We start from the raw sequence: 20,979 nt of genomic DNA on the forward strand, positions 1-20,979 counted from the left end.
TTTTTTTTTTTTTTTTTTTAATTCTACGAAAATGTCTTAATTGAACTCTGAGAACCAGTTTGATAATTCGATTGAACTCTGTAAAAGTAAGGAACAACTGCAAATTTAGGGACTTTAAGTATTATCATATACGAATGTGGCCAAAGATTACTTGCTTTGGTCTGATTTTATTCAAGAATTGAAAATTAAAGGTTTTAACATTTTGGGTGCTTCTGATTCAGAGTTTCAAAGAAAGAAGAAAGTGAAGCAGAGCAATACTGAAACAGAACCAGATTACTCTTGTTTTAATGCCCATGTCACAGCTTCAAGTCAGCAATCTGGTAGACTGGTGCGTTTGTATTATCCAATTCTATTGTTTGGTTTATTCTAGCTCTCTTAGACTTGTTTCATATAGAATCATGAAGCTAACCCAAGTGTTCATCCATGTTGGCTCTTTTTATCATTGAGTTGTTTTAGCTTGGTGTCATTGATTATGACACTTTTGAAACTGGTGTTTGCAGTATCTTCCACAAGATTTCACTAGCTCAAATGGTCTTATAAGGAAATGCAGCAAGAGTCCACCACAGATAGTTTCGTCAAGTGATAAACATTTTATTACATTTAGACTTGCACCAGTTGATGGCAGACATTGTAGACTGGTAAGTAAGNAACTTTGGTCATCTTCTCCTCAAAAGATCGAGTTTTAGTATTAGCCATATACAATTTTATTAAGAAAAATTCGAAAACTCGGCGCGTATATGAACAGTTGAATTTGATCGAACAATAATTGATTATTAAACGTTATANTACCTGTTAAGTTTCCTACATTATTCCTTTATTGCTTTTGTTGACTCTTGTTCAAAATCATCTATGTAGCGTCTTCCAATGCAATTCACGAGGGAGAATGGGATAAACAAACCTGGGAAGATATATTTGTTGGGCAAAGATGGTTCAAAGTGGCTGGCGAATCTTCTCTTGGAAAACACCAGAGGAAGAATGACTTTGGGAGATGGCTGGAAAAGTTTTGTTAAAGCAAACGGCTTAAAGACTGGTGAATCCGTTACACTCAGGTTATGTTGGGAAGACACAATTCCTGTGCTCAGTTTGTGTTCTGAAGAGTACATCACTGACACAAGAGTAGGCGGAGTAGGGTGTTCAGAAGCAAGTGAGAAAGTGCCTCTTCCCACAGAGCCTGAGACCAACAAAGATGAGAGCAGCTCGTGGAAGAGAGAGAATAATCATATGAGATGTATAGATTCAACTTCATCAAGCCAAAACCACATACTGACATTAACAATCACACCTGACAGTCTCAAACATGGTAGACTAGTAAGTTCAACAATCAACTCTTGTTCGATTTCATCCCTTCAAGAAAGGTATTGCTGAAATAACATATCCTGTTTATATATTTTATAGCGTCTTCCATTGCAATTCATGGCGGAGAATAACATGGACAAGCCCGGGGAGATAACTCTTTTAGGTAAAGATGGTGCAAAGTGGCTAGTAAGTCTTCTACTAGAAAAAAGAGGGAGAATGAGTTTGGGAAAAGGCTGGAAAGATTTTGCTAAAGCAAATGGTTTAAGGACGGATGATTCCATCACGTTGGAGTTAATATGGGAAAACGCAACTCCTATTCTCCATTTGCTTCGTATAGAGTCTAGCAGTGGTAGAGGGCAAAGTGACTTTTCTAAAGAGTATCTTTCCATAGAACCTAGTAGTGGAAACAAGGCTAGAAAGTCAGATAACAACAGAGAAGAGAGCAAAAAGCATCCTCCTAGAAGTAGAGAATCATCTTCAGCAATCCAAAACCAGTTCATGGCACTAACACGTCCGTCTGGTATAATTAACCAAGGTGCTCTTCATCTTCAAACCAACGAGGTCTTCATTTATAGAAATGAAGGAGGTAATATGTTACAGATCTCAGATTTGGGACCCTATTTTTTTGGTATTCGAGATGTACCGGCTCCAAGCAGCAACAATGATCATGACAGAATCGGTAAGTTCGATGAATATATATCCTATGAACTGGAGTTAATCTGGAAATATGTTTTAATTGAACTTTGATATCAATATTTAGATATGATTTAATGTATATGGATTTTTTCTGATACAGGTAACATTTCAATGAAAATGCATCCGCATTTAAGAAAAGAAGCAGGCTTTTCATCATATGATGGTGATGATCACGACAATTTTGGTATAGTCAGTTCTCTTCTATTTGATTTTAGTACCATCATTACTTGCTTTGGTGAAATTGTTTCACATGTGGTTTTAACATGTGGGGTGTTTCTGATACAGAGGGTCCAAGTAAGAAGAGAGTGAGGAAGAACAATCCAGAAACAGAGGAAAATTACTCATCAGACCACTCTCGTTTTGGAGCCCATGTCACAACAACTTCGAATCTACACACAAATGAACTGGTGTGTTACAAAATCTCAGTTTATTTTACTTCTGCATTAACTGAAATCTCATGCAAAAGTTTTTGCATATTCATTAGCTGTTTTGGTGTTCGTACAGTTGAGTCAAGTTCTGTTGAAGTAAAAAAAAATCAAACCAACGAAACTTGAATCTGGTTTTTGTTGATTGTAACATCTTGTTTAACTATATGAGCTTCGTCTGTTTACTTCAGTTTGGTTGTTAACTGAAGCAAAACCTTTTTATTTATTTTGTTTGATTCATATGGTTTATTACTATTTTCTTATTGATTCATGAACCTAACCAAAATGATCTTTCACGTTGGCAATATTACCATCCTATAGCGGCTAGCAGCAAAAGAGTCTCTTCCCATAGGGCCTAGCGTGGAAAAAAAGATCAGTGAAGGTGAAAACAGCAAAGACAAAAACAACATGGTGGAGAGCAGCTCATGTGGAAGAGAGGAGAATCATCTCAGATGTATAGCTTCAATTTCACCAAGACAAAACCGATTCCTTACATTAACAATAACACCCGACAGTCTCCGACATGGTAGACTGGTATGTTAACGACCAATCAACTATTGTTCTTTTTATCATCACATACCGAAAGGGTCTCATATTCTATTCTTTTTTCATATATTTTCTAGCGTCTTCCGTTGGAATTCATGACGGAGAATAACATGAATAAGCCTGGAGAGATAACTTTGTTAGGTAAAAATGGTGCAAAGTGGCTCGTAAGTCTTCTACTAGAAAGAAGAGGAAGGATGAGTTTAGGTAAAGGCTGGAAAAATTTTGCTAAAGAAAATGGCTTAAAGACGGGCGATTCCATCACGTTCGAGTCAATTGGGCAAAACGCATCTCATGTGCTCAGTTTGCTCTATATAGAGTCTAGCACTGTTAGAGGACAAAGTGATTTTCCAAAAGAGTCTCATTTCACAAACAGAGAAGAGAGAAACTCACGGGAGTTGGAGAAAAGAACGTATTGTCCTAGAATACAAAATTCTTCTTCAGATATCCAAAACCGATTCGTGACGTTAACACTTACACCTGAAGATGTTAGAGATGGTACTTTGGTAAGCTTGTCAAACAACTCTTGCTTTAGAGGTTCTGTTTTGAATTTTTCAATTGGTAATGAGGTTGTGTTTGTTCAAATATCTCGCAGCATCTTCCAAGTAAATTCATGAGAATTAATGGCATCAACAAACCTGGACAGATAACTTTGTTGGGTAGAGGAGGTATGAAGTGGTTTGCATATTTACTGCCGAGAGATGGAACTGTCGTTTTGGGAAATGGTTGGAAAGGTTTTTGTGAGGCGAATGGTGTGATGTTAGGGGAGTCTTTTATTTTGGAATTCATTCCCAAAGAAGATACAAACCATGTATTTAACTTCTACTCCATCTAAGGAGTGAAGGAGAGCCAATATATAAATGTTAAGTATATATCATAGCTTATAATGGTAGTTACAGTATATTTGTCCATTTTATTTGAATTAATTATGCTTGGTTGGATGTGTAACATGTATTGACCCATGTAGTGACATTAATACTTGCACATCACAATCTCATAAAATGTAGACAAAATTTCATATAATCAACTCTTTTTCCCGGATGGTTAGTTATATGTTTTGTCCTCTAATTAATTATGTTATCCGTTCAAATGTTTAACGTTGAAGTCAATCTGGAATAACATAACTCCTAAGCTCAATTTGTCCAAGTATACAATGCATGAAGGAGAGTGTTCTAAAGATACCGAGAAGTAATATTTTCCCACAAAACCTAGCAGTGACTTCTTTTGGAATGTTTGAGAAAAATAAAATGCACATTCACAACATAGGAGACCGAAATGACTTTTTTTCTTTTTTTCTTCTTTTAATCTTCCAATGCAACAGTTCCTTGTTCGAAGATATGTAGCCCTTTAGAGCTGTCAACATGAAAGAAGAAGAAAAAATGGAACCGACGGAAGATAAGACAGCATTCCTAATAATCTTTGTATTTTAAGTTAAATCCATGGAGAGACGACAAAAATAGAAGATAAGCCAGTAGAAGATTCAAATGCGATATATGGCCACATGGTGGCTTATAAAAGTCATAGGTAGTCCCATTTAATGAAGTATAGGACAGTTGGATCATGTTGAATTGTAGCTGAGAAGATCATGGTGATGGTAAAATAAGCTCAGAGAAAAGTAAGCATTACAAACCCAACTCAAACTTGCTTTAGTTACACCCCAAGAAAATATAAGCACGTATAATAGATGTGTGCATGTGAGACATGGACGTATGCAATTGTTTAATTAGACACGAAAATATTATTCACTCCGTTTCAATTTACTTACTTTATTTGATTTGTCACAAAACAAGACCCATGTTTAATTCACTTGCTAGAAAACCACCGACGAGAGTATATAAATATATATGTACTGAATTTTCAACTATTGATAAGCCAGATGAAACATCAATCGATCTTATTCAGAGCAGTTAATTATTTGGTTTTGTTTTCTCCTATATATGCATATGCATATGCATTGAGAATCGTTTTCATTCATGGACAGAAAATGACATTGTAGTTGGTTCCAGTATTGCAAGTGAATAGACTTGAAGGATCATCTTTAGGGTAACTATAGGCGTCTGGACAACGTTGCTTGAAGAACATAGAGAGTGGGGTTGGTCCACAATTACCGGAGTTGCAACAATGTTCCTCCGTCTTCAACACCGGACACGGTCCGTTGCAAGCACCATCCATTCTTAGTTGGTCAGGACATTGCGCTATAATATCTCCGGTACACCTGTCCAATGGATATATATATATATAAAATAAATTGTTTCACACAAAAAAAAAAAAATATACGTAATTACATGGTATTAGTTATTGTTATGTCAAATTTGAAATTTGATTTACCTGATAACACGACTACATTGTCCAGATGCAGAACTAAACTCCATTGGGATATTAAATCCATCGATCACCGAGATATCGATGAAATCTTGGTCTGCATATTGTTTGAGAGAAAATTCTGCCAAAGTATTTGGTGCTCGTCCATAAGAATTGCACTCAAGGAGACCATTACAGTCTCCAGTCTGGCATCCACCTCTTCCAGAGTTATCGAACTTGCAATTGGTGCGACCCCAAATCCGAGCTCGGATGGTCCCTGGATCGTAAGAAACGCTCCATGTTTCGCCTTGGTTGAGTTGCTTCCCACCGCCAGGTTTTTCTGGAGCAGATGTGGCGGCCCAAACAACATATGGGCAACTGTTCTTCACTGTGAACGTAGCTGCTTCTGCTGAGATCACAAAGTATATAATGGTAACAAATGCAAAGAAAAATACTATGGGGATGGTTTTATGATAAGCCATTTTTTTAAGTACTCTATGGGGCTTGTTCTTTGCTAGATTGTGGTCATCTGGTATTTATATAGAAATGTCAACCAAGGGTTAATAATATTGTGATTTTAATAGATAACGATTATATGGTGGAAATTTTCCATGATTTAATATTTGGAAAGCCATCGTTAATAAGTTGGTCTAGCTAGTTCAGTGTTTTTCTAACATATTTTACTTTTTGAATTGATTTTTCTAAGATACTAAGCAACAAAAGAATTGTCATATTCAGGAAATAATTAGAAAGTAACAAAACCTTGATATGTGTATGTGTGTGGACTTCGCTTGTGTGTAGATTATTCAATTATTTCTATTGAAACTTCATTATGTACGTCCATGAAATCCTACTTTACCATCAGTCTATTACTTGGATTTGTTTGACAAGTCTACCGACTTTGAGGATGCCGACCATATCAAAATCAACTCAATGTGACTATGTGAGTACGGAATGCACAAAACGATGACAACTAAAACAGAGAATTGCATAGAATTGATTAATGTAAGAATGAGATGGCCACACGGTTGAAACTAAAAATCGTACTAAACTTTTAACAAGGATCGGAGTAAGGAGGACGCAATCACAATATCGGAATAGATTAAAAATCTATAGTTCTAGCCAATGTAATACTCATACTCTTTATATGGTGGAAATTTTTCATGATTTAATATTTTGAAGCCATCGTTAATTTGGTCTAGCTAGTTCAGTTTTGAGCTATTATAATTTTTGAATTGATTTTTCTAAGATACTAAGCAACAAAGAATTGTCATATTCAGAAAATAATTAGAAAGTAACAAAAACTTGATATGTGTGTGTGTGGACTTCGCGTGTGTTGGTCATTCTATTATTTCTGTTGAAGCTTCATTAAATTATGTATAGAAATCCAACTTTACCATCAGTCCATCACCTTGGATTTGCTTGACAAGTCTACCAACTTTGAGATGCCAAACATTAAAATTATCCACTGAATGTATTATCAACTCCTGGACCTTTTTAATTATTTTTTTTTTATATAAAAAAATATGGGCCATGGACGGATGGACCTTTCCTCTAAGACTATCCTCATTGGTGGTTCTTAGTTGTTTCTTAGAAAATTTCTTAGTTAGAGAAATTAATTATTAATGAAACAAAATGTAAGAACTGTAAGAAACGTTTCTTATTTTAGGATCACAAGAAACGTTTCTTAAGGATAGGTGGCGCAATATCAATGGGTTGAAAGGTGAAATGAGATTAATGGGGTAAATTTTTTTTTGGCCTTTCTATTTCATTTTCGAGTTTTCTCTTCTATCTCTTTCTCCACAAAATCGTCTTGTTACTTCTTTCTTTTCTTCCAATTGATTCCCACATCTGATTCTTAATGGATTCGTCGTCGATTTGGTTCCGGTGAAGCAGACGACATTTTTTAAAAACATTTTATGTTTTAATTTTAAATGTTGTATGTTATTTTATGTTTTTATTATTAAAATATGTTTCTATGATATATAAAATAATTTTGAATATTTTAAGTTATTAATTATTATTTTATTATATTTATTACTAAGAAACACTTTAACTTGGTTCTACCAATAATCAACAAAATTTTCCTTTTCTTTTAACAAAGTTTCTTCTTCCCTTTTTATTATTAAAAATTACCTTAAGAAACAACTAAGGATCACACTAATGAGGATAGTCTTAGAATACGATATAATTTTTGTTATTAAAATTATAATAAATTTATTTTCAAAGGTTGTAATCGTAAAAAAAATATCTTAAAAACATTTACTTAACATAATTTTGATTTAAAATTTAATTTGAAAAGTCCATTATAATACATTATTTTTTCTTGTGATTGATATCACAAACAATATGGACTCAAGTGATTCAATTAAAAATTCTATGGCTCCTATATATTTGGGAAGTCTTGAACAGTGACTGTTTTGAACACTTTTATTCTATTATTTATTGATATATCAAAGTAATTCTATGTTTAAATAAAAATAACGTTATTTAATTAAATTTACCTGATTCTGTTCAATCGATATACAAAAATGAGTGTGTATTTTCATTCGTGATATACAAAAATATTTGATAGAAATTTATATTTTAGTATAAAGTAACTAATAACTTATTATGTAAACCCAATCTGAATTGGAAATATGATAAATACTAAAATCTGTTGACCAAAATTATAGTAAAAGTTATATTATGGAAAACTCATTACACAATTTTCATTTCATAATTTAGAATATATATATATATATATATTTGTATATGTATATATAGATACTAAGATACACACTCAAGAAAACCTGAATAAGTTCTTCGTGAGTAACAAAAATATAAGAAAAAAATAAAGGTTAATCATGTGTTCTAGTTTTGTTATTCTATTAACATAAATTTTTGGGCATTCCAACACATATTATTGCAGTTTCGTTATTCTATGTACATATATGTCTCTAATACAAGATTTTCTTCAAATAGTGATTTTGAACCTTACGTTTCTTTACATTTTTTTTTTTTTTTGAAGACTATTCCGACAAATGACAACCAAGAAAATTATATTTCTTTTAATGGTCGTTGCCCTGATCCTTACGCCCATGGTTGCAGGTAAACTTACTTATTTCTTTGTTATATTGTGTGAACACCAAAAATGTGTTTCTCGAACACCAAGAAAATATGTTTTAATGGAGTGGAGTTAAAATTCTTATTTCTCTTTACAATAAACATCTTGAAAATTATTTTTTAATTATCTTGTATTAAACATGTTGTTAATGTTAATGATCGAAATAGGTCAACTTCAGGCTACATGTCGTATTGCGGGGATGTGTAAAGGCCAAAAGGCATGCGATGAAAGATGTGCAGCCTTGGGTACCCAGAGAGGAGGTGTTTGTACAAAATTCTTAGGTGATTTGTATTGTTGCTGCTGGGATCTTCACTTCTCCATTGCTCCTAAAAACTAAATGATTCGTAACTTATAATATGTACTCTCTATTCAACTCAAACAATATATATTCGCATCAGTATGAATAGAAGTATGTGTAAGAAAAAAAATTATGATCTCATCCTAATTCTATGATACCATCAATTCTCACAACCTAATAAATACAACACAAAAAAACAATAAAATAATATCCAAATAAAACCTTTGAAGATCATTCAATCCAACCCAAAAAGTGAATTTTTTTTTGATGAAGGGCATATTTTATTACGATCATCGACATCGATTTCCATGAGATCTTTAGGTTTTTGATCAACATATAACTTTCAGCTAGTTGATGTTGTGTTTGAGCTGTGTAATGCTAGAGATGGATACTTTAACAGTTCTATTTCAGTATTTTTTTTAGTCAATGATAGAGATGTGCGTTTAAACTGAACCAAACCAAACCAAAGTAAGCTCAAACCAATCTAAAACAAACAGAATCCTACATTCAAACCATTCAGTTATATTTCTTTTTAACCCAAACTGTTCGGGTTAATGGGCATAAATTGGGCTTTTGAGTAAAGAAATTTTGTGCTTTTTTAAAGATATTTTTATTAGTTTGTTTTTTTTTAAATATGGGGTTTATAGAAATTTTTCCTGAAAAATGTGATATAAGTTTTACTATTAAAATTATTATAAATACTTATAAAAGATTGTAGTCGTAAAAATTTATTTTAAAAACAATCATTTCACATAATTTTGATTGAAAATTTCATTTGGAAAGTCCATTATTATACATTATGTTTTCTTGTGACTGATATCACAAAAAATATGTACTCAAGTGATTCATTAAAAATTGTATGGCTCCTATATATTTGGGAAGTCTTGAACAGTGACTGTTTTGAACACTTTTATTATATTATTTATTGATATATTAAAGTAATTATATGTTTAAATAAAAATAAATATTTAATTAAATTTACGCGATTCTGTTCAATCTATATACAGTATTTTCATTCCTGATATACAAGAAAATTTGATAGAATATATATTTTAAGTATAAAATAATTAATAACTTATTATGTAAACCCAATTTGAATTGGAAATATGATAAATACTAAAATCTGTTGACCAAGATTTTAGTCAAAGTTATGTTACGAAAACTCATTACAGAATTTTCATTTCATAACTTAGAATAAATATATATATATATATATATATATATGTATATATAGATACTAAGATACACACTCAAGACAACCTGAATAAGTTCTTCGTGAGTAACAAAAATATAAGAAAAAAGAAAGGTTAATCATGTGTTCTAATTTTGTTATTCTATTAACATATATATTTTTGAATACACATATTTTTTGCTGTTTCGTTTTTCTATGTATTAATATGTCTCTAATACAAGATTTTCTTCAAACAGTGATTTTGAACCTTACTTTTCTTTACATTTTTTTTTTTGAAGACTATTCCGACAAATGACAACCAAGAAAATTATATTTCTTTTAATGGTCGTTGCCCTGATCCTTACGCCCATGGTTGCAGGTAAACTTACTTATTTCTTTGTTATATTGTGTGAACACCAAAAATGTGTTTCTCGATCTGTAATCCATTTAAAACATTCAAATATATTTTAGTGGAGTGGAGTTAAAATTCTTATAAATAAGAAGTTGTGTTTCTCTTTACGATAAACATGTTAAAAAATATTTTTTTAAATTATCTTGTAATAAACATGTTGTTAATGTTAATGATCCAAATAGGTCAACTTCAGGCTACTTGTCGTATTGCGGGGGCGTGTAAAGGCCAAAAGGCATGCGATGAAAGATGTGGAGCCTTGGGTACCCAGAGAGGAGGTGTTTGTACAAAATTCTTAGGTGATTTGTATTGTTGCTGCTGGGATCGTCACTTCTCCATTGCTCCTAAAAACTAAATGATTCGTAATTTATAATATGTACTCTATATTCAGTATGAATAAAAGTATGTATATGACAAAAAAATTATGATCTCATCCTAATTCTATGATACCATTATCTCACAACCTAATAAATAAAACAAAAACAAAAATAATAATATCCAAATTAAACCTTTGAAGATCATCATTCAATCCAACCCAAAAAGTGAAAAAACTAAAATTAAAGAAACTATATATGATCCTACTATAGTTGTAGATGATCACCATTGAGCTGCATCATTTGAACAATAGTTGTGTACTTGGAACAATACAACAACACATACTCGCTCGCACATTCAAACAAATCTAAGGTATCATCAAGGCATGCTTCTTGGCTTGCGTTTCTTCAGTAGTTTACCTTCACTATCATACATCAATTGGGAAAAAGAAACTGCGTTGTTAATTAATGCTCCAAAGCTGACTCATTCGACATTCGCTACAATCAATTGTTCATATGACCATACCAGGTTTTGCCAGTTTTGCTGAGTTGTATAAAACAGATCATTTTCGTTTTTTTTGCTAGTGTATTCATGAAATAAAGAATCACATGAACATTCTAATTTAACTTAACAACCAAACAAAAAAATTGGTTTTAGAATAAGACTTGTTGCAGTTTACATGCTTCTAACTAAACATATTTTTCTTTTAGTCAAGAAGTGAAGGCATAACTCTTTACGCCATTATAGCCTCGCAAAAGTTTCTCCAATTACATTATGCATATACATCATTTCATTTTCTGTTTACCCAACAGAGTTTTCCCATGAATATTCAATGCCATTAGCTCTCATGAATTTAGTTGGAAGATACTGTCAAGATTTCAAGAAAAACAACACCACTAGATATTGATTAGAATTCAAGATAGAAACTAACCCACCTTTGAAACAAGAACTGTTTATTACCTTACCAATGTACAAACTTTGACATCAGGTACAAGTGCTAATGTCACATATCAGTTTTGAATTTAGTGAAGATGAATTGCACCTCTCCTATATGTTGTTCTTGTATTTCTTAGTTTTGTTTCCATTGCTAAGGTTATGTTGAAATAGACTTATTCTCGCTAGCATTTGAACAACACTCTCCTTGCTGCCTCTTATCACTTGTGGACTCTATACTGAACAAACCGAGCATAGGAGTTGTATCTTCCCAAATCGACTCCAACGTGAAAGATACACCAACCTCTAAGCCGTTTGCTTTTGCAAACTCTTTCCAGCCCTTTCCTAAACTCATTCTCCCTCTGCTTTCTTGTAGAAGATTTGCAATCCACTTTGTACCATCTTTTCCCAATAAAGCTATTTTCCCAGGTTTGTTCATATCATTTTCTCTCATGAATGACAATGGAAGACCCTGGAAAAGATTCTATAACCAATAAGAACACAAGTAATATAACTAACTAACCTTCTAAAACACGAGTTGACTGAAACTCACCAGTCTATTGTTGTTAAGGCTGTCATGTGTAACTGTTAGTGTCACAAATCGGTTCTGGATTTTTACTTCCTTACAGAACAAATTGAGTACAGGAGTTGCATTTTCCCATATTAACTCCAGTGTGAAGGATTCACCTATCTTCAATCCGTTTGCTCTAGAGAAATCTTTCATACCTTTTCCCAAACTCATTCTTCCTGAGTTTTCACGTAGAAGGTTCGCCGCCCACCTTATACCATCTTTTCCCAACAAAGTTACCATCCTTGGGTTGTTCATACCATTTTCCCTCACAAATGGCAATGGAAGATACTGGAAAATATTCAATAGAGAATTAAAATAAACACACTTTTGTTGTGCAATAAAACTATCAACAGTTATTGTTTGATGAACTCACCAGTCTACTGCTTTTAAGGCTGTCATTTGTAAGTGTTAAAGTCACAAATCTGTTACGGTTTGGTGGTGAAGTTGAATCACTATCACTGTGACTACTGTTATTGTCTCCATGTGTTCTATCATTCTCAGATTTTGTAGGCCAGACACTGAGCAAAGGCGTTTCCCCGTTTTCCATTAGCTTGAACGTGAAAAAGCTTCCTGCATATTTGCCGTTTTCGTCACAGAAATGTTTCCAACCTCTGCTTATGTAACAAGTATCAGATAATTTGTTGAACCGCAGATCCATCGCCCATGATCTTTCCTCTCCATCTTTTAAAACAATCTTGCAGCATTTTCTTTTAAGATCATTAGAGCTTGTAAAATCTTGTGGAAGATACTGCAAAACAGACAAAGGGTTTCAAACATTTTCAGCATTTCTTCATGACACCAAAGCTGTGTTTAGTTTTCATGACTAACTTGAAAAAAAAAAAAACCACTTCCAAAAAACTGAATATAAAATATTTTGACAAGCTTTGGAGCTAACTTTCACAAGTTTTTCCTAAACCAAACAGAAATGCCCAGCTAACAGTCACAAGACTGAATTGCATATCACTTAGACTAAAAGGGTTCAGACATCTCATTATTAGACCATCCTGTAAAGAACACTTTGTCTAAGTTTCATGACAAACCAAAACCAAAATGCCCACATCTAAGAAACAACAACATGAGTATGCAATAGTGCAGTTAATAAAAAACAAACCAGTGCATCTGTTTCTAGACTTGCAGCTGTGACATGGGCAACAAAACAAGAGCAATCTGGTTCTGTTTCAGGATTGTTCTGCTTCACTTTCTTCTTTCTTTGATACTCTGTATTATATAAACACCCAAAAGGTTAAACCTTGATGCTTTAATTTTCCTGTTCTTGAAACAAATCTTACCAAAGCAAGTAATTTTGATCTCACTAATGTTTAAAATTGCTTCAAATTTTTGCAGATTTCAATCGAATTATAAGATATAGTTTGATTGAGGCAAAATTACATCCACAGAGTTTTTAAATAATAAATATGATTTGATTCTTACCGATGTTGTTGTCGTGATGATCTGAAGCATCCTCAATCATCATATCTACTCCTTCTGGGTTTGATCGGTGGTGACCCAAGCGCTGTTCATAGAAAGCTCCGGAATATCTCAAAACAATTGGGGTTTTTTCTTTTTTTTTTTAATAATTTATTAAATAGATGATATGAATTTTAAACAAAAACGTTTATTATCTACTTAATTAAATGATATTTTATCAGCAAATAATTAAATTAATTGAATTATGAAAAGATATCATGTTTTTCATATGAATAACCTTTTTATTGCTTCTTTTTTTTTTTACCAAAAAATTAATATCAATAAGAAAATCTTTGACCTTAGAACCTTTTATGATGTTTGTGTTGTCACTTGTCATTTGGAGACTTGGAAATTTATTTTTTTTTTTTTCATTTAGTTAAGAATTTTTTAAAAAAAATATTAATTCTAACTTAATTAGAAATGGAAATTATATAAAGTAATTTGTTTACGACAGATTATTAATTAAATTTTTGAAAACAAGATTACCTCGATTTAAAAAACAACAATTTAAAATAGCTGGCAGTGGAAAAAAACAATTAACCAAAATAAAAATCAATGAAGAAAAAACATCAATTTTTTTTTTAAAAAAATCTTTATTAACAAATAAACCTAAAATGAAATAATTCAATAGACAACTCAGCCAAAAATAAATATAAGTCATTTAAATTTTAGAAAATCAACTATGTAAAACAAAACAAAAAAAAAAATCCACATTTATTCCGAACTGTGTAATTCTTTGATGTATTTCAAATAAACATATCATGAAAGACAACAGATGTATTTCAAATATCCTTATCTTGAGAAAACCGACCACCAACAGAGAATCCTCATGTATTCCCAATTATGTAATTTTTCGCTTCCAGACAATATACATTCTGTAATATATTCTTTGTAGCTCCGCTAAAGTTGTCGTACAACGTCTGGTATTAAGAGCAACCCCTCCACACCACACTCCATTCTTGGCCTCCAAAACCCCTCATGTCGTAGCCAATTTTGGGTTACCATGAGAAGTACTATACGTATTAAATTTCACCCAACCAATTGGTGGTACCGTCCACCCTATCATTTTTTTGATCCGAGTTACCTCTGACTGGTTTCCATGTATCTTTCGGTTTGCCATGGTCACTTCTTTTGCTAATTCCTTTATAAAACTTGTCATATCCCGATATTTACCATTAACCCCCAAAACATTACCACTTCCAACCCCACCAGACCGTCATAGCAAACATACTTGACAAATGTTTGTATCACATAAGTGGCATCTAAAACGGTCAGCATTCGTTGCCCAACCAACCAAAGAAACAACCTGACTCTCCCGGTGTCACCACTCTCCACACGCGGTCTTTTTTGGTGATTCTTTCCGGATTAGTAGCATATATGTAGACCTAACTGAAAACCCTCCATCCGCACTACCACACCAAACTAGACTATCTTGTGTCCGTTTGATTTAAAAAAAAAAAAACTATCTTGTGTCCTAATAACATTATTTAAAAAAAACATTTAAATAAACAAAGAAGGGTATTACTACAAATTTCAAATCAAATTTTCTTCAAAGTTAGTATAAAGTTGAGTGTAATCTTTAAGATAATAAAATTTAGAGTATTTATAGAAGTCCCTAAAAAAATAGACAAAGAAAAGAACAATTGTTTGAATTTACACAGAAACCCGTATCAACATATAAATGATTTACTCTTAAATTTTAGAATAAAATCAAGATAGGACACAAAATAGAAAGAAAACACACCTCTTTGATTAAAATAACATATAGTACTCCTTTAAATGAACTACACATGATAATGCTTATTTATTAGCCAGTTTCTTTAGCTTCACAAACGAAAATAATTGGCTTAATTTCTGAGTTTAACATACTTAAACATTTATGTTTATTCCCCGGGGTTTGGCACGAAATTGAAGTACCGGAGTATTGTCAACGTTGTGCTTGAATTCTAAAGAGAACGAGGCTCCTATCTTCACTCCATTAGCTTTACAGAAGTTTTTCCAACCGATTCCTACATTTACGGTTCCATCTCTTGACATATATCCACACCACGACACAGATCCTTTTCTACCCAACAAAACTATCTTTCCAGGTGTGTCGATGCCATTAGCTTTCATGAATTGACTTGGAAGATACTGCAAAATATTTGAACAAACACCACAACTTGTTACTGATTATAATTCAAGTAAAAGCAAATCTCACCAATATATAAAACCAAGGGTATATTGTTTTTGTAAGCTTACGTACCAGCATACATGCTTTGGCATCTTGACGAACAAGTGGTAATATCACTAATCGGTGCTTTTCGATTAGTGATGCTGCATTGATCGGCTCCTCTATGTTCTTGCCTTTGTCACGTTTTTTTCCATCCTTAGCTCCATTGGAAACAGACACTTTCTTGCAAAATCCAGAAAATTTCGGTTTGGGTCCCCTTTTTATGTATTTTCTAGTCTTTGTATCGGACAACCTGAGGATAGGAGTTGCATTTTCCCAGATGCACTCCAGTGTAAATTTTTTACCAACCTCCAAATCATTTGCTAGAGCAAATTCCCTCCAAGCTTTCCCCAAACTCAGTCTCCCAAAGTTTCTTTCTGAGGTTTCCCGTACAAGATTTGCGATCGTCCTTGTACCATCTTTTCCCAGTAGTGTTACCAGCCTTGTTTCGGCCAAGCCATTTCTTCTCATGATTACCGATGGAAGATACTGAAAAAAAAAAAAAAAAGTATATTTGAAAAGATGAATGAAATGAAAGATGCCAACATGCCAATATATATGGAAGATATGATGAATGAATGAACTCACCAATCTGCAGTTTTTGAGACTGTCATATGAGAGATTTAGTGTCATAAAATTGTCCACGTCTTCTGAAGTTTCATAACAGAGAGTAGCTTTGGAATGGGAGAAGCTGAGAAAAGGCGTTCCCCGCTTTATCATTAGTTCGAAGGTAAACACACCTCCTACCTTTTTGCCGAGTTCATCACAGAAATGTCTCCAACCTCTGGTTATGTAAAACCTATTAGAGAATTGGTTGTACCTCATTTCCAGTTCCCATGAGTTACCCCAACCATCAGCTAAAACAACCTTGCACAATTTTTTTGGTAGACCACAAGAGCCTGTGAAATCTTGTGGAAGATACTGCAAACAAACAAAACAAACAAAAAAGGGTTTAAACATTTTCAACCTTTCCTCATCACACAAAGCTTCAAACAAAAAACTTTGTTTTGAAAATTAAATACAAGAAAATACAAGTGATGTTTGAAAGTTTTAGAGAATATAACATCCTTGTGATAGTTTGTATATAGATGTATATTATTAATTTGTTACCAACCAATATATAACAAATATTATTGTAATAGCTATAAGTGTCTTCTATAACATATATATAAGACAAACCTAATCGTAGCATGGATTTCAAAACCTAGTTCTCTTAATACTTTCATAATATCTGAATATACTCAACTTATAACCCCAGTTGCAAGGCTTTCAATAACCCCTATTTCTAGCTTTGTAATTGATTGCTCTCACCATATCAGACAAAACAAGGTCGAAATAAAATGCAAGTAAGAAACACCAAAGCGAACCAAAATTGAGATTAAAATAAATTGGAAACCAAAACTGTATTGAGGTTAACTTTTGATTATATATCAACAAGCTTTCACCTAAACCAAACTGGCCACTAACAAAACAACAATCAAATCTGAACTGAAATGAACAATTCAAGAAAACATCAGTTCATCTTATATGTGGAAGTCGTTAGTCAGTCCAAGAAAACATCATCAGTTCATCTCATCTTTCAGTTAGTGACTTAATTAAGCACATTCGGGCAATAACAATTTAAGAAAACGTTTGGTATAAGCAAGCGCACCAGAGTATCTGATTCCAAATTGGAAGCCGTGACAAGGGCAAAAAATGAGGAGTTGTCCGGACCAGCTTCGGGTATCGATTCCTTCGTCTTCCCTCTTTTCGCTCTCTCAAGCACTGTGACATTAAAATCCGACATGTTAATTTAAACCCGCGCGCCTCGGGTACAACGATAGAACGGGACTGAGGATGTTATGTTACGTACCCTCGTTTTCGTGAACATCACCACCTTCCTCTGCCGGACGCTGATGCTTCTCCGAGGTGTTAACTGTGTATAACATGTAAAAAAATTCTCTCGTCATACAGATCCATGCACACAAGACTATTTCAGTTCAGATCTGATTATGTTCCGTAGATTAAAAACCAAACTTACCAGTCTTATTAAGATCAATGTTTCTGGGGCTGGGTAGTTGTCGGACGTCACAAGCGCTTACAACAGACATCTTTGCCTGTGGAGAAGAAAAAAAAAAGATTTTGTTGTATAAATCTGGTCGGGGCGAAGAAGATGGAAATGAAAGTTGTGGTTGTCTGAATGACTTTTATAAACCCAAATGAAGTAAAATAAAACCCTAATGAAAAGATAAGAAAAAAATCTGATGTTACCTTTAAAGAGAGCTTTGCATTTAGAGAAAATTGACACCTGGGCGCATAGACTAAATATAGCTAAGTCAATTAATTTAATTTTGTTGAAAGAAATTTTAAGTATTTAACATAATAGATTTAATTTATTCAACATGGGTTTTTTTTTTCTTTTCATTTGGTTTTATTGGGCTTTTAAGTTTTAAGAGTTCAGTTTTGTTTATGTTTTGAGTCGAACTAATAATTGAATTGTTGGAAAAGAGGAAAATAAGTTTGGTGAAATATGTTCTAAAAAAAAATTAAAGCCAATTATACCCTTAACTAAAAAATAAAAGTAGTTAATTGAGAAAATGAATTTTTCTTTTTTTTTTTTTTTGAACAAAAAAAATTATAATATGAATATCAAACAAATTGATGGATTATTTGTTAAGTAGATTTTTTTTAGAAATTTAAAATTTTAAATGGGCTTATAGCTAAATATTAGGATTTGCTAAAGTTTCTAAAGATTTTATCAATCTAGGTTAGGAGTATCTCAGGTCTTTGGGGATCCCAATGTACGGTATAAGGTTGTCGAAGCGGTTTCTAATATGCGCTGGTGTCTCTTAGGAACCGCCGAGGTACTCAATACCGAGACTTTGTTGAACAGATGCGTACAACATCACTACCCATTTTACATTGCTTTGTGGAGATCGGGTGAGAATGAATTTCGTCCGGCTACGTGCACTTGGAATATGATTCGCCTAGAGAAGCCTACTAAATGTTGGCATCGCATTGTTTGGTTACCACAGGGGATACCATCATACCACGTTATGCTTTCATTACTTGGCTAGCCCTAAGCCATCAAACATTTTTTTCTGTAGTGAACCGAATGAGACTAGGGATCACATATTCTTCGCTTATCCATTCTCTTTGACCCTTTGGATTGATGTTGCAAAGCCTTTGCTTCAAAGTGGGATCACACCGGACTGGAATCGCACTCTCCGATCACTGTTCTCTCGCAGGGCTCAGTCTCACCGACTCCACTCTCCTCCGGATCAGCTTCCAATCAGTCATTTACCATATTTGGAGAGAACGTAATTAAACACCAATCTCTCCCCAAGTCTTGGCTCAACGCATCATTAAGATCATCTCGTGTCGCCTCACGTCCCTCAACTATGGCTCAGATTCAAAATACGGTGGTTTAGCTCAACGCTGGGATCAAATACACCACCTATAAATTTAGAGCGACATCATGTTTTTGTTTAGGTCCTAGGCACCATGTCTCTGGTGTGAGTGCTTCCCGAGACTATGGTATTACCTATGCTCTCTGTTTCTTAAATTGCATGTACATATGCCCTTTTTTATATATAAATTTCCCATCTTATAAAAAAAAAAACAAACAAATACGCCCTCAAATTTCACATCTTTAGATTGTTTCATTTATGCTATATGTGAAATACACAATTACTATATGTTGCTTACAAACATTACTTATATATAGTCATAATCAAATATCCAATAATCGTACCAGTGAAGAATATATGTTTTGTTCAACAATCAAATAATATAACACATAGGGTTTATGTGATTTCCTCGGGAGTGTGGAATGTATAAACTTCCTGTCGAGATCAGTAAGCCATGTGGGAACCTCCATTGTAAGAGAATGTGAGATTGAGAAAAATTCAGAAGTCAAGAAAGGATGAGATGTTTGGATTCAATTCTCTCGGGGTACGTGTTCTTTTTTTCAATAACACACTCTGAATCAATTCTTTCGGGGTCTCATTGTCTTAATACGGCTTTTATTAGTAGTTTTATGCGGGTTTTATACGACAAACAAAAAAAGTAGTTTTCTATACTGTTTGTACTATTTAGAGTCTTTTCAAGTTAATTATGCAAAAACAAGGAAAATATAAAGCAAAAACAAAGCATTAGAATAACATATGTTTTTCAAAAGTTTGGCATTTGTTTAAGAACTTCCTGACCTACATTTGTTTTATGATCTTTATGGTGTTGGAAAGCTGGAAGAGTTAGGGGGTGTAACAAATCATTTGAAGTAATTAGTGTCAAAATTACAAATCATGTATCAAGATCAAACAATCAAATTGCTGATTTTCTTGCAAAAACTATTGAACACAAATTTTCTCTATCATCATTATGTTCCTCAATTCCTTATTAACAGCTTACATTGTAATCATGTTCAATCTATATTTTAATAAAATGCAGAAGTTACAAAATTAAAAAAAAAAAAAACAAACAAAACAAAACAAAACATGCATCATTCAACCATGAATCTTAAAAACTCTTGTAAAATTCAGTGTTATTAAAATAGTTACTAGGAAAAGTATTTTAAAATCTAGTGTTACTGGAAAAAGGATTGCTTTAATTAAAAATAAAAATATATATCCAAATTTTATGATTTAAGTGGTATATTTAGGAAAATCTTACAACAAATCTTACCAACTTCTTTAAATTCACCTAAAATAATCAAAATTATCTAATAATGATTAAAACTCAAATGATATAAAATATAGGTTTGAATGCATCTCCTTTATCTATAAGTTTGAGTTACATTTTTCCAAAAAGTTAGATACCCATAGTCAATAATAATAAATTATGTACTTTAGGTAAATAACTAAATGATAAAAATATAATTAAACGATAATCAACTTTTTAACTAAAAATAGTTTTTTTGCTAATAGAAATCAAATTATTTTATTAAATAATGCACATCTTATAATTTTCAAGTCTCGTGCAAATATATATAAATAAACAACACTGTTGAATAGCTAAACACACCAATTCTTTCTGAGTCCTTTCTTTTCCAAAATCACAAACAATGGATTTAACAAGAAACCAAGACAAAATATCCAGTTTACCAGATTTCATATTGGTTCTGATCATCTCTACCTTGCCATTGAACCAAGCTGTGAAAACAAGTATCCTCTCGAAGCGCTGGAGGAATCTTTATCCACTAGTAAAAAAAATTCTTATAGCTACGATCTAGTCATGAAATTTCGTGGCTTATTTCATA

At 32.9% G+C, this 20,979-nt stretch overlaps 6 protein-coding genes across 7 annotated transcripts; 3 read left to right on the forward strand and 3 right to left on the reverse strand.

Annotated features, from left to right (window-relative positions):
- Positions 135-3,832, forward strand: LOC104715933 (B3 domain-containing protein REM-like 1). The gene is made up of 10 exons (XM_010433296.2): positions 135-159; positions 222-328; positions 501-638; positions 856-1,308; positions 1,396-1,975; positions 2,093-2,176; positions 2,278-2,399; positions 2,739-2,951; positions 3,041-3,466; positions 3,556-3,832. Exons 1-10 carry the CDS (start codon positions 135-137, stop codon positions 3,793-3,795), a joined length of 2,388 nt encoding a protein of 795 aa, XP_010431598.1. The 3' UTR covers positions 3,796-3,832.
- LOC104713921 (protein P21-like) lies at positions 4,790-5,781 on the reverse strand. Its single transcript, XM_010431150.2, has 2 exons — positions 5,289-5,781; positions 4,790-5,175 (listed from the first exon to the last, which is right to left on the reverse strand). The coding sequence occupies exons 1-2, from the start codon at positions 5,741-5,743 to the stop codon at positions 4,932-4,934; spliced, it is 699 nt and encodes a 232-aa protein (XP_010429452.1). The 5' UTR covers positions 5,744-5,781; the 3' UTR covers positions 4,790-4,931.
- Positions 8,043-8,807, forward strand: LOC104713922 (defensin-like protein 87). Its single transcript, XM_019229578.1, has 3 exons — positions 8,043-8,100; positions 8,272-8,351; positions 8,535-8,807. The coding sequence occupies exons 2-3, from the start codon at positions 8,285-8,287 to the stop codon at positions 8,702-8,704; spliced, it is 237 nt and encodes a 78-aa protein (XP_019085123.1). The 5' UTR covers positions 8,043-8,100; positions 8,272-8,284; the 3' UTR covers positions 8,705-8,807.
- LOC104713924 (defensin-like protein 87) lies at positions 9,915-10,636 on the forward strand. The gene is made up of 3 exons (XM_019229579.1): positions 9,915-9,971; positions 10,136-10,215; positions 10,431-10,636. The coding sequence occupies exons 2-3, from the start codon at positions 10,149-10,151 to the stop codon at positions 10,598-10,600; spliced, it is 237 nt and encodes a 78-aa protein (XP_019085124.1). The 5' UTR covers positions 9,915-9,971; positions 10,136-10,148; the 3' UTR covers positions 10,601-10,636.
- LOC104713925 (B3 domain-containing protein REM12-like) lies at positions 11,375-13,637 on the reverse strand. 2 transcript variants are annotated; one of them, XM_010431152.2, is made up of 5 exons: positions 13,496-13,637; positions 13,176-13,282; positions 12,438-12,812; positions 12,047-12,352; positions 11,375-11,965 (listed from the first exon to the last, which is right to left on the reverse strand). In XM_010431152.2, exons 1-5 carry the CDS (start codon positions 13,536-13,538, stop codon positions 11,654-11,656), a joined length of 1,143 nt encoding a protein of 380 aa, XP_010429454.1. In that variant the 5' UTR covers positions 13,539-13,637; the 3' UTR covers positions 11,375-11,653. The 2 variants fall into 2 exon arrangements, with proteins under 2 accessions (XP_010429454.1, XP_010429453.1); XM_010431151.2 differs by having other exon boundaries at positions 11,375-11,977.
- On the reverse strand, positions 15,284-17,937 carry LOC104713926 (B3 domain-containing protein REM-like 2). The gene is made up of 6 exons (XM_010431153.2): positions 17,764-17,937; positions 17,596-17,658; positions 17,395-17,507; positions 16,332-16,664; positions 15,777-16,232; positions 15,284-15,664 (listed from the first exon to the last, which is right to left on the reverse strand). The coding sequence occupies exons 1-6, from the start codon at positions 17,831-17,833 to the stop codon at positions 15,401-15,403; spliced, it is 1,299 nt and encodes a 432-aa protein (XP_010429455.1). The 5' UTR covers positions 17,834-17,937; the 3' UTR covers positions 15,284-15,400.

This window comes from Camelina sativa, chromosome 9, assembly GCF_000633955.1.
Source record: "Camelina sativa cultivar DH55 chromosome 9, Cs, whole genome shotgun sequence".
Classification (NCBI taxonomy): domain Eukaryota; kingdom Viridiplantae; phylum Streptophyta; class Magnoliopsida; order Brassicales; family Brassicaceae; genus Camelina; species Camelina sativa.